We start from the raw sequence: 18178 nt of genomic DNA on the forward strand, positions 1-18178 counted from the left end.
TAGCATTGACTTGTCCTTTTGTTACCAATAGGAAGAAAAATCCAGTCATTTGAAAGTATTTGTCTAAATCATTGTTTCTTAAACTCAGGTCTATGAATCCACAAAGACATGTTCTTAGGGTCTGAAGGTCCTCTTCAAGAATTATTAAATTGTGTTTTCAATTTAATAACCTGGAAAAGATTATCTAGATAATTCAAATAATCACCTTATAACCAAGTACAGCCTCAGGATTTCAGTGCCCATGTACGCCTTTAAGTGTATGACTGTACTGGTGCCAAGCGGCACTTCTTTAACTGTCAAGAGGCTAAGGAGCAAAGAACAGAGGTTGACTTACTACATACACAACGCATTCTTGCTAAGTGAAGGCTGAATAACAATCTGGTATGCTGTGTGAATGAAGGTTTTATGGTGAATCTGCAGATAACTGGGTCCTCACACAGCAAGCAGGAGCACGGGCACGCCAAATCAGCATTACCATATTCATGCTGCAAGCACTGAGTTGGTTTTAGCAAAAATCTATCATCTGGCACATTAACATTGTTCATTTTAACCTTATCGGTTTTAGAGTTACATTTGCATATTCTTTGTAGATCTGTTTTAGTTTTATGGTTGTATACAAGTTAATAAGGACATAGTTTTAATTGGGTTTTATGTTTCTATCTTTAAAAATAATGTTATAATAAAAATAATTTAAGTCAGCAGCAGGCAATCTACAAGAAATTTCTTCTTCTAAAGAGTTCCATATCTTATTTAAGGTTGAGAAACACTAATCTAATTGATTCATTTTGTATACACTGTGTTCTTTGTTGAAACAAGTCCTTTAAAAGTCCAAACTGCTTTGGCTAGTGAAATTAAGTGAAATCAGCTGAAACAGTCATATCACTATGGTACATGCCATAAAAAGGGTCAAGATGATTTGAGGAAAGTTCAAAGAAAGAACGTAAGCAAAAGACTCACTTTAGCATGGCAAGACAGTCTTATTACACAGCAAAGAAGCAGAGAAAGGAAGGAATACACACGCACACGCCAACATTTTGTTCCTCAGGGATACTGGCTTGAAAATGCAAAGTATAAACAGATTTTATACCTTCTTGACCTTGTAGTAGGTTCAGAGAACACATGAAGTCACTTGAATTAGAAATTAACTTTGTGTCAAACTCAATTTTAAATAGGCTATGTATAGAATAGACCAAAGAGAATGCATTATAATTTGTTAAACATAGTTTTTCTTTTATTTGTGTTTTGGTATCAATAGCTTTACTGGTATGAAAGTGTGAGAGAGAGTGTGTGTGTATGAGTTAGTAACTTTGTGTTTTTCTTTTAAAAAATAATTTTCATTTACATGAAAACAGTTCTAAGGCAAAGACAGGGACTTTTCATACTGGCTTCTTTACTATTTTACAGTGAGGCTGAAGGGCAAAATGTAGGCAGTCCCTGTATAAGCCTTATACCCTCAATTATTTGTTTGTTCTTCTATATTTTATATGTTTATAACTTTTTCAAAATGTTTGTCAAACAAGGTAGGGCGCAAAGAATTAACATTACTCATTCTCAAGAGAAAAACACCACTCACCCATTGGCCAGTTGTCATACACATGCTTTGCAATGTCAGAAGCAGAATCATTAGGAGAAAACAGGAACTCTTTTGTTTTCCCGCTTACCAAGATGAGGCGCAAATTTATCTGAAAGAAGACAACGATTCTTTTAATATAAACCTTGAAATTTTTAAAGTAAAAAAATGACATAAGTTTTTTATTTCAATCACATTCTAAATTATTACTAATGCCATTTTCTGGTTTTTATTTACTTAAATTCTGTAAAGATTTGTTTGAAGAATGAGATTTTGGTAAAAGATTTTATTTCCATTATTTAATATATATGTAGGGGCAACAGATATATTTTGCCCCATATAAATATTTGCCATAATAAATGAATAAAGGAAACCGAACTTCTTTATGCTTTGAAATTGAACTGCTCCAACAATGCTCACAACTGGACTTCTACGGGTTGTCACTATTACTATAGAAGACATATTTTACCTTGAAAAACTAATAAAAGTGTGACCATGCAGATCACATTACTAAACAGGAAATATAATTTAGTTGATAATCTACTTCTTAGAAAAAATAGAGAAAACAATAAATTACATACTTTTTATCATATAAAAATTATCCAAACCTAAACAAATTAACCAGAAATTATAATTTTAAAAAACTTTACTATGGTTAATGAAGGAATCAACAACAGTTACTTTAATCCCAACTGCATGATCATTTGTTTTCTTGGGAGGAGGAGGAGGAGCCATGTGTGACAAAGGACACAGGTTCACTTTTCAGTGAAAAAACTAACAGAATTAAAATTTTTAAGAGACAATGGATTTACATCTCCAAGTCAACATATATTTGCTTATACCATAGTTAACACATTTTCCAAATGTTCACTTTTTAATTTTTATCTTCATCCATAATAAACCTGATGTTATTTTTTAAAACCACAATATCCATTCATTTCCCTACCAGTTACAGACATACAAGCACGGTTTCTATACTTCTGGACCTCTGTTAAGAGAGCAAATAAGACCTTCCTAAAAGTTGGGTCTGGTCCAGAGCTGAGCCCTGAGACCAGCCTAGCTTCTTTACATATAAAGAACAGAGAATGTCATTGTACCATTTTGAATTGTGCCAGGTCCCAGGTTACCCAAGCTCTCCTCTTCAGCTACTAACAGTTTTTTTCTTATAAAAAAATACCAGAAAATCTTTAAGATGGCAAAGCCTACAATGAATAGGTGCCTACCGCAGCACCATCAAGATACCAGGCCACTGATTTACTATCTACCACCACCATGGCCAATGCCACTCCCAGTGCCTCACTACTCTGAAAATGTGTTGAAAGTTATAAAATACCTTCTCTAGAAAACTGCTATACACAATCACTTCTGCATTCAATGGGATGTGACTGGATTCCATATTAGATGGAGTAAAATTGGATTCCACATTAGAAACTGTATTCTAAGTGTATATACATTATAGCCCAATAAAAAGCTTTTTAAAAGATAAATAAAAAGAAATCTATATTCCAGGCGAAAAGTCCTTTCAAAATTTCCAGTAAGAATTTCTTCCTGCCTTTCCTAATTAGAATGAAATTACACCAAAGAGCTTAATACAGGAAGAGACCTGATGAAATCACACTGCTGTAAAAGAAGTAATAGGATCCCAAAACTTTCTAAGTTCCATTTGAACAAAATTCAAGCAGTAATTTGCAAGCATGACTAAACTGTAAGAAAGCATCACCTTATTTATTTCCTGTGACAAATAAGTAATGAGTGATTCTTACAGCAAAACCTAATATCTACATAATACAATGTGAATTTCACTTCTCATAGTACATCACTAGTTATGGCTGTCTCTTTATGTGTGAATACTGATAAATATATATTATGCTCTGAATTTATATGGTAACTTTTAATGGCTTCAAACTACTGGATAAGGATCCTTCAAGTCATTAATACCCAAGAAATTATGCCCCTTATAATGGCTCAGCCACATGTGTTTGTTTAACCAGAAAGAAAAACAACTAAATTCAAGCTTCCTAAGTGTTATGTAAATGATATGAACCTACTATTTCGTGGAATCATCTTTTAAATTTAAAATTAATTTCTAATGAGATTTTTATTCAAATTATAATATTTAAAAATAATAAAGAAAAAAAGAAAGAAAGACTTAACCCTTAGAATCTATAAAGGCAACACCAAAGCATACATTAGATTTTCCCTAATATCCATCAGTGTGGAAGTGGAAAAATAAGTGACAGAACATCCTTACTCTGGAAATTCGCAGTTGTTAAATGACATGAGATATAGATCTATATGATTTGACATGGAAAGTTTCCACAACATATTAAACAAAACAATACACCCACGCAAACCCATAAATACGTAACACTAAAAGACCTCAGCATTTCCTATTTTAAAACGGATACACATCACTGTCACCAATAAACCGATACTCACTTTCATATTTCCAAATCAGCAGTCTAAAGAATTCACGTTTACGTAGATGTTCAAAACGTTGGAAACTTTTGGCCTCTAGATGTGTCTGACCCAGGTTAAAAAAATATTTTTAAAAATGTTTACAGGTGGGGCCAGCCCTGTGGTCGAGTGGTTAAGTTCCTAGGCGTGGACCGACACACGGATCATCAGGCCATGCTGTGGAGGTGTCCCACATAGAAGAACTAGAATGACCTACAACTAGGATACACAGCTATGCACTGAGGCTTTGGGGAGAAAAAAAAGAGGAAGATTGGCAACAGATGTTAGCTCAGGGCCAATCTTCCTCACACACACACACAAAATGTTTACAGGGGGGCATGAACTTTTCAGTTTGACACAGACCCTGCCAATCCCTACTGACCTGTCCTGGCCTGCTTCACACACTTATTGATACCTGCCTGGCCCAGAAAATGTCTGAGTTTGTAATTCAGGGCAGAGTTTGAAAGTCGCTTTGAGCTACAAAATGAGGACAAAAAGGCAGGCAAGATTTTAAAATCACTCCTCTGAGTGGGGAAGAGGGAGACAATGACAACTGCAAGAGTAAGTCTACAAATACAGAAATCTAAGAATTTATCAAATCTTATAGTTAAAACTATCTAAAACTGACAGTAACAGTGAAAGACTTCTTCAGGAAAGAAGCTTATGTCTAAAATAAAAAATAACAGCAGTAAATCCACAAAATTAAGTTGCTGAATAAAGTAACACATTGCCTGAGACACTTCCAGTGCCTGGAACAGTGCCTGGCACATAGGTGTTCAACCAATGATTGTTGACTGACTAATATTTCAGTTTCTTCAGTTTCAAGATCCAAGTAGAAATGTAAACTGGAAAGAGGTCAGCACTAAGATTCAAATCCAGGCTTCAGTGTTCTGGGCATTTTATGAAATGGCCAGTGTAGTCTATAGAATGGGAATGGATAATAATTTTTCAGCAGTGATACGAACATGTGGACAGTTCCAACGCGTAAACACCTCAGTGTTTAATTTGTCAGGCTCTAGGTCTTTACTGTCAGCAACATGCCACAGTTTATATAAATGCTATCATTTAGTAAGGCATTTTGAAAAGCAAAATTAACTCTGAGCTACCATATTAACATGTACTTTGTGCCCAGTTTTCAAATGAAGATAAAGATTGGGTTATTGATATGGAAGATTAACAGATGAGTATGGACTCGTTCCTATGCTTCTATCTATGTGACAACCTTGCTCCTAGACTAGAAGCATGAATCAGCCTTAGGATGCAGTCAGGGGTGTCCTAGGACTGTAACAACAATGGAGGAAAACAGTAAATTCCCGTAATTTCCTTTAGAAAAAAACCTGAAAGCAATCACCCAGATAAACATCTGGATACACAGGTTGGTCAGTAGTTAATTGCTCCCATATTACAGTAAGAATCTTCTCAGGCTTATTCAGATAAATAATGTTAATCATAGCTCCTCTAAGTAAATGTATGGCAATTCCTATAAATGTGAGCTAGTTTCCTTTAAAAGATTATGTACGAATTATTTAAATATTTATTAGTGAAAGACCGTTTTACTTCTTTGAAGCCAAGGTAAGTCAATCTATAAAATATCTTAAAAAAAACTTCTGCTTGTGAGATAGTGAGATTCCTGACACATCAACAATGGGTTAAAAACAAGGCTCTTATTTACAGCTTAAAATGTGATATAGTACACGTACAGACTTGTCTAAAAATAAAGCTGTTAATCAGGACTCTGAACGACTAGATATGAAATGGAACTCCGATTATGTAATAAAATTCCCAGGGGATGGCATTTAGATCATCCAAATGAATTATATATTTTATAATTACTTTTGAGGCAAAACAAATCAAAACAAGACCATTAGTGAACTAGAACTATCATGATCATTTCCTGTAAGGCCAATGGAAACAACAAGAACTCTTGAAATTATATGGAATAATTTCAAGTTAAAAAAAAGTTTTCAGTCAAATTGCCATTTCTATTTGTTAGATTATATCAATTTGGAGAAATCTCATCTAGATATTAATTCACAGAACAATTTGTTTTCAGTGGGTCAAGGCAGAAAAAATTAAAGGAAAGAAAGAGGGAGAATGGAAGATAGAATTAATTGAAATGGTCTTTGGGAATAAAACAGACAATTATGGAGATGGACTATGCTCTTTAAAAGAAACATGACTGTTTTCTACCAAGAGATCAACATGTTGATCAGAAAAGGAACTCCCCAATTCTCCTCTGAGGGTCTCTTGAGAATAAAATGAGTAGGATACTCTACTGCACACTTGATTGGAGCACCTCTGCCTTTGTAGGGTTCATTCCTGCCTTTTTTACTAAGGACAAGCAAGTTGCCAGTGAGAAAGATGTCAGACTTCTTTTAAAGTCACTTTTAAAAAGTTCTCAATGTATCCCAAGGGGATTATATTGAGTAAAAAAAGCCAATCCCCAAAGGTTACATACTGTATGATTCCACATATACAATATTCTTGAAATGACAAAATTATGAGACGGAGAACAGATTAGTGGTGGCCAGGTTTTAGGAAGAGGGTAAGGGAGAGGGGTGGCTGTGTCTATAAAAGGGAAGCACAAGGGATCCTTGCGATGGAGCTGTTCTGTATCTTACTGTGGTAAGTGGTCACATGAATTTGCATAAGTGATCAAACTGCCCAGAACTAAATACACAGACACAGTGCATTTAAAACTGGAGCAATCTCAAGAAAATCTGTGAATTTTATCAGCATCAATTTCCTGTTGTGATATTGTACTACAGTTATGTAAGGACGTTACCATCAGGGAAAGTGGGCGAAGGGTATATGGGATTTCTCTGTACTATTTCTTACAACTGCACGTGAATCTATAATTATCTCAGAATAAAAAGATTTTTTTAAAAAAGCAAGCCCTCAACTTTCAAAAAATTTATACGGTATTATATGTCTGTCTTTACTTATTTTTCTTATTTGCATTTGAAGATGAATAGTGCTTTTAAAAAAACATATATAAATCTATCAGTGACTTATTTTAAGATAAGGTATGAATCTGAAAATAGATAAGCTTATTTTCTTTTTTCTAGCGTTACGGATTTGTAAATGGCATATTTTGACTTTCTGTTAAATGTTAAAGAAAAATGGAATGAAGGAACAGAGAAATGTGTTCATTTTTCTACATAAGACTAATTTAAAACAAATTATTCAAACAACTGCAGTGCTAAAATATGGTAATTATATATTTCATAAACTTTCTGTTAGTTCATTTATTCTTCCATTTCTTCAAACATTTTTCTGAAACAGACACTATGCTTGGTGCCTGGATTGGGTGCCACTCTTGGCCATCCTATGCTCCAACCACAGGCGTCGTCTTTCAGTTTCTCCAAACTGCCAAGTTCTTACTTGCCTCAAGGCCTTTCCACAGGTTGTCCCTTCTGTTTGGAATGCTCAGTGCCCTACACTCCCCTCTCCAGTCCACACCCACCCCAGCTTACATATGTTTGAGAGGAGATGGCATAAACAAATCCTCTTGCGCCTAATCATCCTAGATGAAATAATGAAACTGAAGTTTTGAAAAAAGAGTAAGAAAAGAAAATAGAATTAGAGAAGCCAAGAAAACATTCCTATTGCCCACTGGAATGGAGTAGCAGTTCTATTTGTGAAGAAGTTATATGAGGCATCCATGAAAACAAATTTTAACCTCTAAGAAAACACACCTGAATTCTCATTTATGAATTTACTTGTATAATGGAGTCGTAAACTAAGGTGCTGAATAGTTCACTAAATGGACTGAAACTATGAGATCTTTTTCTACATTCTTTTCAGCACTTAGCATGATGTCAATCCTATTACATATAAAATGTTAAATCTTTATAGGTAAGAACTCAGTGAGATTCCTTATTTTTAATTGTGGAAACACCTACCTAACCTGAAAGACAGGTGAAAGGGAGGTCAGAGAGTTCTCTAGCTTAAGTTCCCAAGTAAAACTTTTATAACATCTCATTTTACTTGGAATGTGAATTTCCAGAACATTTAACTCATTTTAAAATGTAGGTGGAGAACTACATTCCAAAGCAACATTTAATGCTTTTTGAATTATATGAACCTATCAATTATTTATTCATTAAATTGTTTTCTGAGCACTGAACATGAACAAGAAGCTGTTGGGCTATAAAAATGAATTAACAGTAATAGTGAATTAGCCTACTTGCTTTCTACGTAGATTGATTTTTTTTTCTCATCAGTGAAGAAACAAAGAGAACGTTGGGCTCTTCTAAGTATGATTCAGAACTAAATAATGTAGCTCAAAATTTATACAGCATTTAGTATACAGGCATTTTAGTGCCTGGCACATAGTAAGTGCCTAATTAGCTACTATCACAAATTAGCTATCACTATCATCATAACCATCATTAGCTTAGTAAATCACACAATACTAACTATATAATGCTCTTTCTTTAAATACGTTATAACGTACATTTACTTTAAAAAAAGTTTGAGAAACAAAGTTAAAATTCCATGAGAAGACTGAACAATATATATTCTTGAGGATCCTTACAAATTATTCTAAAATTATAATTTTTTCAAGTGCCAAATCCTGCAAATTTAGAAAACACAGTTCTGAAATTAAATTATGGTTATGTACCACTTTAAAATCTGACTACAGGATATCCTTTTAAAATTTGCACACAAGATACAAACTAGCTGCTTTAATCAGACTTCAGTATGCAACAGTAGGGGCCGGCCCTGTGGCCGAGTGGCTAAGTTCGAGTGCTCCACTTCGGCGGCCCAGGGTTTCGCCAATTTGGATCCTGGACGTTGACATGGCACCACTCATCAGGCCAGGCTAAGGCGGCATCCCACATGCCACAACTAGAAGGACCCACAACTAAAAATATACAACTATGTACTGGGGGGCTTTCGGGAGAGAAAGGAAAAATTAAAAAATCTTAAAAAAAAAAAAGCAATAGTAACAGTCTAATTTCCTATACATCCTATTGACTAAATAGTAAACTTGAATGAAACCAAGCGCTCTCTCGGGAACACTGGGTTTGTATCTAGGGAAATCTTTGTTTTGAGGAGGATTTTTAGGTCTCATGACTCACTTAATCAAGAACAGCAGTTCAGTACAATTGTTTCTGTCAACCAAGTACTGAAGATATTAAATTATAAACAGGAGAAAGGGAATTGGCAAAGGCAAAGCAACAGTGAGGAGGACATTGGGGAAGGGAGAGAGTAGCTTTTTCTATATTCATAACATATTTTCGCATATTTCAGAAAGATGACAATTCTCTTTTCTCGGCCCCATCTCCCATTAGTGAAAATACGATGGTGTAAGTTTTTTGGCTAAGCACCTGAAATCACGGGGAAGGAAACTAATATTTATTGAATACCAACTCTGACCAGAAGTATTCCTTAAGTATATTATCTCATTTGAATAGTTCAAGTGCACATCCTGTTTTGGCACCTACTATATAGTACTTTCTCTTCTATCACCTAGCCACTCCAACAAATCCAGGATGACAGGGTGAATCTTTTAGGTGTCTATACTTATATTTGTCTTGGCTTTGCCATGACTTAGGCTTCCGCCCTACTCGTTCTCTGAGAAAGTGTTTGCCCTTTTGCTGTGGGTCTCAATTCCTAGGTTCTCTCCCTCCTACTTCTTCTATGCTATTATCGAATTCTCAGTACTACTTTAAATTCCATACCTTTTACAACATTCCTCATTCAAATTTTAAGATTGGAAGGAGTCTCAGAAATTCATCCAGTTCACACATAGGGAACAGACAAGAGAAAAGAGGCCCTGAGAGGCTAGCTAGTTAGTGGTAAAGCAGAACAGGAACCCAGGTATTCCCTCTCCTAGGTCAGTGTTTATTCCAGCATTCTTCAATGGCTCCCCAAAACTCCCTTGGAACCTCCCCCTAGATACTTCTAAATATTGGATTTCTGTCTTCTTCCAATAGCCACTCCAAAAGGGCTTGCTTTTCTCTTAGGATTCATGGAACTTCTGAGACAAAATACTCCTTAATTTGCTACTTATTAACTGAAAACTAATCTTGCATTTCTCTGAGTAATGGAACTTCTAGGAAATATAAGTAAATGGTAAGAGAAAGAATTCTTATTTACTGTAAAATAAATTTGGAAATGCCAGGTTAACAAACTCAATCAGTGTCGGCCAGGAGCTGAGGGGAAGGGGAGTGAAGCTCTTGTAATGAGCACAGAGTTTCAGTTCTGCAAGTTGGAAGAGTTCCGGAGATGGATGGTGGCGCTGGTTGTACAACAATGTGAATGTACTTAATACCACTGAACTGTACATTTAAAAACGGTTAAGATGGTAAATATTACATGCATTTTACTACAATCTAAAAACCAAAAAAATTTACCCAAAAAATTCAAGGTTTCTTTACCGCAAAACTTCTCAGAATCTTTCATATACCAAGATGAATTTGCGAATCTCCAAGGGGAACAGGGGCCTATACCAGAGTGTTCGAGATTGTTCTAATTTCAGCTGATACTTCCAAAGATTGAACACACAAACGTTTGTTAAACAAGGTACTGGGCTAGACGCTATAGAAGATGCAAGGATGATCGAAACACAATCACTAACTCTACAAGTACTCTGGGTTTGCTATTAAGCATTCCATCACCTCGGGAGGCAGCAGGGCTGACACAAGCAGATCACTGAAATTCAAGTTTGTTTACTGATTTTCAAATTTGTTGGGCCCGGTGTGTTGATGTGGAACTGGATTTGCAGGTAATAGAAATCAGCCATCAGTCCTATAGCAAAATATTTTATCATAAAAAATGATGAAATAGTTGCAATTAAAATAATCTATTTACATCTATTGCTGGAGGATGTCAAAATGATTTTCCTCTTTTTAGCATAACTGTGAATTGAATATTTGTAACACTGTTGTATGAAAGGACAGGATATACCCAGAGATGGTCTTTAATATTAGACTAAAATTCATATAAGATGGATACCTTAAAAAAGCACAATTGATAAGGCGTACCTTTCCCACATACTTAAAAAATAATGGTTTAGACTTGATGGTATCACTGTGGTTAGAAAAGGAAACATGGCTGTGGCTAGAAAAGAAAATAATTTTAATGTGTGCCTTTGCCCTATGGGACACTAATGGTTCTCTGAGGGATTGTCCTAGATGACTGTTAAAATCTCTTCTAGCTCTAACATCATATGATTAACATTAAATAAAAAGGGCATGTTATTTAGAAATAGAACAATTTTATTATGCATAATAAAAATATATAGGATACATAAACATTCAGTAATGACCAAATTATACCTATCAGTCACGCTTTAAATTTGAATTAATAGAGGTGGAATGATGTGAACCCACTGCCTTTATTTCCTCCTCACTAACTCTTACCTTCAATTCCCTATAAACCAGTGCCTATTGAAGCCACATTACCGAACAGCACTCTTAAAGGTCACTTACGACCATCTAATAAAAAACATAAAACAGTTTCTTATCATTTCTCATTTGCCTTACTCTCTCTGCAACATTTGACACAGTTTAATGCCTTCTTTCTTGAAAATCTTTCCTCACTAGGTTTCTACAATTCCCAAAGTATGTTTTCTGGAATACCAACCTCCATGAAGTACTCTGGGGGAGAAAAGGGTTCAGTGATCAGATAAACCTGTAAATAAATAAAACATTACTTCATATATTCCCCTCTTGGAGTTTTCCATGTATGTTAACATATTAAAAACCCAGAGGATTCTACAATAAAATGGATATAGAAAGAAAGTACCTCAACATAATAAAGGCCATATATGACAAACCCACAGCCAACATCATACTCAAAGGGGAAAAACTGAAAGCTATTCCTCTGAGAACAGGAACAAGACAAGGGTGCCCACTCTCACTAGTCTTATTAAACATACTACTGGAGGTTTTGGCCAGAGCAATTAGGCAAGAAAAAGAAATAAAATGTATCCAAATAGGCAACGAAGAAGTCAACCTCTCGCTGTTTGCAGATGACATGATTTTATACACAGAAAACCCTAAAGAAGCCATCAGAAAACTATTAGAAATAATCAACAACTACAGTAAAGTTGCAGGGTACAAAATCAACTTACAAAAATCAGTTGCATTTCTATACTCTAATAAAGAACTAAGAGAAAGAGAACTCAAGAATACAATCCCATTTACAATTGCAACAAAAGAATAAAATATCTAGGAATAAATTTAACCAAGGAGGTGAAAGACCTATACAATGAAAACTGTAAGACATTATTGAAAGAAATCGATGATAACATAAAGAAATGGAAAGATATTCCATGCACATGGATTAGAAGAATAAATATAGTTAAAATGTCCATACTACCTAAAGCAATCTACAGATTCAATGCAATCCCAATCAGCCTCCCAATGACATTCTTCATGGAAAGAGAACAAAGAATCCTAAAATTCATAGGGGGTAACAAAACACCCTCAATAGCTAAAGCAATCCTGAGGAAAAAGAATAAAGCTGGAGGCATCACAATCTCTGACTTCAAAATATACTACAAAGCTATAGTAATCAAAACAGCATGGTACTGGTACAAAAACAGACACACAGATCAATGGAATGGAATTAAAAGCCCAGAAATACAACCGCACATCTACCGAGAGCTAATCGTTGACAACGGAGCTAGGAACACACAATGGAGAAAGGAAAGTCTCTTTAATAAATGGTGCTAGGAAAACTGGACAGCCACATGCATAAGAATGAAAGTAGACCATTATCTTTCACCATACAGAAAAATTAACTCAAAGTGGATCAAAGAATTGAAGTTAAGACCTGAAACCATAAAACTTCTAGAAGAAAATATAGGCAGTATACTCTTTGATATTGGTCTTGGAAGGATCTTTTCGAATATCATGTCTACTGGGGGAAGGGAAACAAAAGAAAAAATAAACAAGAGGGACTTCATCAGACTAAAGAGCTTCTGCAACGCAAAGGAAACTAGGAACAAAAGGAAAAGACAACCCACCAACTGGGAGACAATATTTGCAAATCTGACAAGGGGTTAATCTCTGAAATATATAAAGAACTCACACAACTCAACAACAAAAAAACAAACAACCAGATCAAAAAACGGGCAGAGGATATGAACAGACATTTTTCCAAAGAAGACAAGACAGATGGCCAACAGCCACATGAAAAGATGTTCAACATCACTAACCATCAGGGAAATGCAAATGGAAACTACATGATCTATCACCTTATACCCATTAGAATGGCTATTCACCAAGACAAAAAATAACACATGTTGTAGAGGGTGTGGAGAAAAGGGAACCCTCATACACTGCTGGTAGGAATGCAAACTGGTATAGCCACTAGGGAAAACAATGTGGAGATTTCTCAAAAAATTAAAAATAGAAATACCATACAATCCAGCTATTGCACTACTAGGTATTTATCCAAAGAACATGAAATCAACAATATTGAGAGATCTATGCACCCCTATGTTTACTGCAGCATTATTCACAATAGCCAAGACGTGGAAGCAACCCAAGTGTCCATCGACTGATGATTGGATAAAGATGATGTGGCATATATATATACAGTAGAGTACTACACAGCGATAAAAAAAGACAAAATTGTCCCATTTGCAACAACATGCATGGACCTTGAGGGTATAATGTTAAGTGAAATAAACCAGACAGAGAAAGAGAAACACCACATGATTTCACTCATATGTGAAAGATAAACAAACTCATGGACAAAGAGAATAGATTAGTGGTTACCAGAGAGGAAGGGGGTTGGGGGGTGGGCATATGGGGTACAGGGGCACATTTAATATGGTGACTGACAAAGAATAATGTACAACCGAAACTTCACAACGTTATAAACTATTATGACCTGAATAAAACTTAAAAAAAATTAAAAACAAAAAAACCCCAGAGAATTCTTGCAGTCAACAAGTTCACTTAACTTTAACACAGCTGTAGTATTTAACAACAGAACTAATTTTCTTTCCCATATTACTTGTTACCACCCTACAGATCTTATGTCTGGTAAAACATACTTTGGAGAATACTATTCCTGCTTCTTTGATCCTCTCTTTTAGTTGTTCTTTTTCCTCTTGCACTCATCAATCTTCCGTCATCAATCTTTACTTTCCCTACACTCTATCCTTAAGAGATCTTGTCCACAGCCAAGGCTTCAACTGCCACCTATTTGAACAGCTCCAAACTAATTCTCCAGGGATCACCACTTTCATTTCTCCAACTGCCAGGTGATCATTTCTAATTGGATAGCCTGCTGTCCCCTCAAAATCAGTTTGTTTAAATTTGAACTTCTTCCTAAATAACAAGTATCCCTTCCGACATTTATTTCTGCTAAATTCTCCTGGTCTCCCACTCAGGCTTGAAAGCTGAGTCATTATTTACTCTATTCTTTTTTCTCATCTCCCCTCACTCAATTACTAAATTCTTTCAAATTTTCTCTGCTGCCTCTCTCACCCCCAACTGATCCTGCACATTGCCAAACACCGTCAACAATTTAAAATTTTGCCAGCGTGCTATAGGTAGCTAACATATACTGATCACTTATAAACACTACACAGTACTTTGCATGACGTCCACAGTTAATCATCGTACAACCCTATGAGACAGGTATTTCTATCTCCATGTTGCAGACAGCAAAGTGGGATGCCGAAGTTAAGTACTTTCTTAAGATTACATCATTCACAATCTAAACTTCTCAGGCCAATCCAACTACTACTATTTCCCTACCCAAATTTCAGTTCCAGCCAAAGTGACATATTCATTATAAATGCTATCCTGGCCAGAATCACAGGAATGACTTCTTGATTCCTCTGGTTCAGCTCTAATGCCTCCTCTGGAGCCTAGGTGACCACGCTAACCTGCACTGCTCATTCCTCCCTCGGAGCTTCCATCCAGTCAGAGGCACGTAACGGAGTGAGCCTGTGGTCCACGTTTGCCTGAGACACTCTGATTCATGTTTGTTGTCTCACTATTATGATGAACAGTGCCCCCTTCTACTCTCAAAAGCATCTACACCTAGACAATAAATTATAAGGTCATCCTACATATATCTTATTATTTATTGTAGCAAGATACAGTTTATGTACGTGTCTTAACTCTCCAATTAAATCATGGTCTTGGAGTGTGGAAAATCAATCTTAAAACTTCTTAATAATTCTCTTCTTTCAGAAGTTGCTAACATATCAACAAACACAGTTTCTTATGTACGTGGCCACAGAAAAATTTTGGAGATGAGGTGCCTTTGGCTGTGTTTTATTTCCCAATTAAATTCTGCTTTTAGATCAAAAGAAGAAAAAAATGCAGTTTAAATTAGTTCATATAGTTTACTGTGCCTGAGAGTAGTAGGTATATATTGGAAGATGAATGAATAATGTCCCAGAATATATCAGACTATAGTCAAGATACCTAAAATATTTCAATAATGTATGTGTAACAGGATACTTTAAGTATAACCAGGAAGTGAATCTAACAACAGTTACCAAGAAACAATGTATTACAATATTCTTTACTCCTACATACAGTTAGGTGGTGATAGACACACTATTTGCACACACAACTATCATGGAATAGAAGCCCTGAAACAGACCACAGTGATAATGAAAAACAGTGGCCCTGAAGAGGGGAAAAAGAAAAAGACATTTAAAAAATCATCCTATTCTTTACAATACATTTGTCAGTCAACTCATTATTCAAAAGTGATAGTAAGCTCTCCTATTTAAGAAGAATACATTCTGTCTGTTTATGAAGAAAACGATTGTTTCAGGCAGCCTGTGCTTTGCAGTCCTATTCAGCTCACACAGACAATTTGCATCAACCTGTGACTAGTGATACTGTCACTTAGTGGTGCCCCAGATAGCCATGACCTCATGTGCTCTTAATATTGAGGTTCTCATTTACAAATTAAAGTCTCTGGAATACTCATGAATTCCTACCTGAATACAATTGTGTTTTATTAATACTATTTATTAAAATTTAAAATCCTAGTAAATAATTTATTAGTTTACTTAGGATTAGTAAGACAAATTATTCAGCAAGAGAGCTCTGCATAACAGGGAATGAGATAGGCAAATGTGATAAATGCATCAATGTCAGTTTATAATATTAAACACAATCATCAGTAAAACACAGCATAAAATTCTGCATCTATGCAGGATATTCTATCTAAGCTAAGAATGTCAATTAACATAATCATTGAGTGCTAGTCATTGGAGGTGAATGCATCGTAATTTTTTTTAAAAAATCCTGAATGTTCATAGAAAGTTGTTATAGAATATAAATCCAGCAGCATCAAAAGATTTAGTATTACAACACAGAAAGCAAAATAAATGGCAGCAGATGGCTTCAAAGAGGGAATATAAAGAAGAGAATTACAGAGTAGTAAAGTATAAATGAAAACTAAAAGGAAAAATTTTACAAAGAAATCGTTAAGGAAAAGGACAGATGAACTCCTGGGAAAAAGTAAATGATTAACAGACAGCAAAAGAAAAAATATTTATAAACAGGAAAGATTGTTATGAGCAGATCAGACAATTATCTAAAGACATGGACATGAAAAGAGCAGAAAGCATCGTTACCAGAGAAACAATCCAAGAACTACAGGACCCCTGGCACTGAACTAGAAAATATCACATTATACTTTTTGCAAATTTAGTAACTTTGGTTCAGAGTTAAAGAAAAATTGACTAAGGTTATAAAGAAACCAGAAGAGAGTCAGGAATCCAAATAAATTGGTGCAGGTCAGTTAAGTATGACAACCCGCTGACTTGGACCATACAATGAGCAATGTTCTATTCTTTTAATCAATAAAATATACTACACTCATGTTTATTAAACACAATCTACAAGAATATGTGAGGAATTTCAAAAGTTGCTAACTTCTATTAACAATAACTCAGACTAACTAACGCCATAAAACAGATATAAAAGTCTGGCAAAGATAGTTAATGGGTCTCCGGACCTCTCATTATGAAAACTAATGACAGTGTTCCTATCACTTTCATTTCTTACATTCGACTTTCTTTTATTTTCAGAATATTCATGATGTTAATGCTTGAACAATTACCAATCCCTAAGGTACTGTCCTTACTCTATCTTTAAAGTTTTAGAAAGCATGACTATGGCACAAAAGCTGCTTTTCTAGGGAATATAATAAAATTATTTTTTCCCAGTTTTCTTCAAAAGCAATTCAACAATGCTAAGAGGGAATCTGTAATAACACTACATACACACGCACACATATATTCGCATGTGTATGTTGACTCTTTCTGGCCTAGCTTAGGTATGTTTGTCAGGTGAAAACTAAGTACCTAGGTAAAGGTTAATTTAATTTAGGGAATGTAATAATGATTCTGGAAGTGAGAAGATAGGAAGAACGTGGATTCTCCAACAAGAGAGGCTGCTAATGGATATGATTTTAAATGGTACTTTGATCACATTTTTCCATAGGTACTCAGTTATCAAGTTTTATTAATTTTTCTTCTGCAGTGTTTACTGCATTTACTCTTTCTTCTCCCTCATTCATCTGTCAACATCCTAGTTTAGACTCTTATTACTAGTTAAGTAATCTATTAATGGGCATCTGTACCCTCTTCTTTCCCATGCATCTCGCTCTATTAATCCTGTGTACAGTAACTCATTCATGCAACAAATATTTATCAGGTACTTATCATTTATCGGGCCTACTATGTGAATGCTTAAATATTCAAGACTGACAAAGCAATGGAAAATAGCAGGTATGCCTCAATATGTGCTTTGGAGATCGTGAAATTGGCTATGCGCTTGATTGTTTTCTTGCAGCAGTTGCGGGGAAAAAGCAGATGCATGAGGATTACAAAATAACAGAGGCCAAACTCTACCCAAAGTTACTGTTACAATTATTGCCCAGTGGAGCCAAAAGTGTTTTCCTGTATTAAAAAAGAGACAAGAGGCCCAAAATGAAGTCACTTGTGCTAAGCCTCACATCAGCAACCCAAAACTTAATACCTACCCTGATTGCAGTTACAACCTCCCCCAGGAATGTGGTCTTAACAGGTCAATCTGGAACCTTCTGGTCAGCACCAATGAGGTAACCTGCCACACAGCCCCCTTCCGTCCCTATAGGGGTTACCTAAGCCTGAAACAAACCATTCTTGTCCTCCTTCTGCAGATA

General features: G+C 35.4%; 1 protein-coding gene across 1 annotated transcript in view; it reads right to left on the bottom strand.

Moving 5' to 3' along the window:
- The window catches only part of UBL3 (ubiquitin like 3), a 73908-nt gene that overhangs the window by 10623 nt on the left and 45107 nt on the right, over positions 1 to 18178 (bottom strand). Inside the window, exon 2 of the mRNA XM_008517404.2 lies at positions 1574 to 1682. Coding sequence (XP_008515626.2) covers positions 1574 to 1682 — 109 coding nt within the window. The remainder of the gene's footprint in view (positions 1 to 1573; positions 1683 to 18178) is intronic.

This window comes from Equus przewalskii, chromosome 16 (genome assembly GCF_037783145.1).
Source record: "Equus przewalskii isolate Varuska chromosome 16, EquPr2, whole genome shotgun sequence".
In the NCBI taxonomy this organism is placed as follows: domain Eukaryota; kingdom Metazoa; phylum Chordata; class Mammalia; order Perissodactyla; family Equidae; genus Equus; species Equus przewalskii.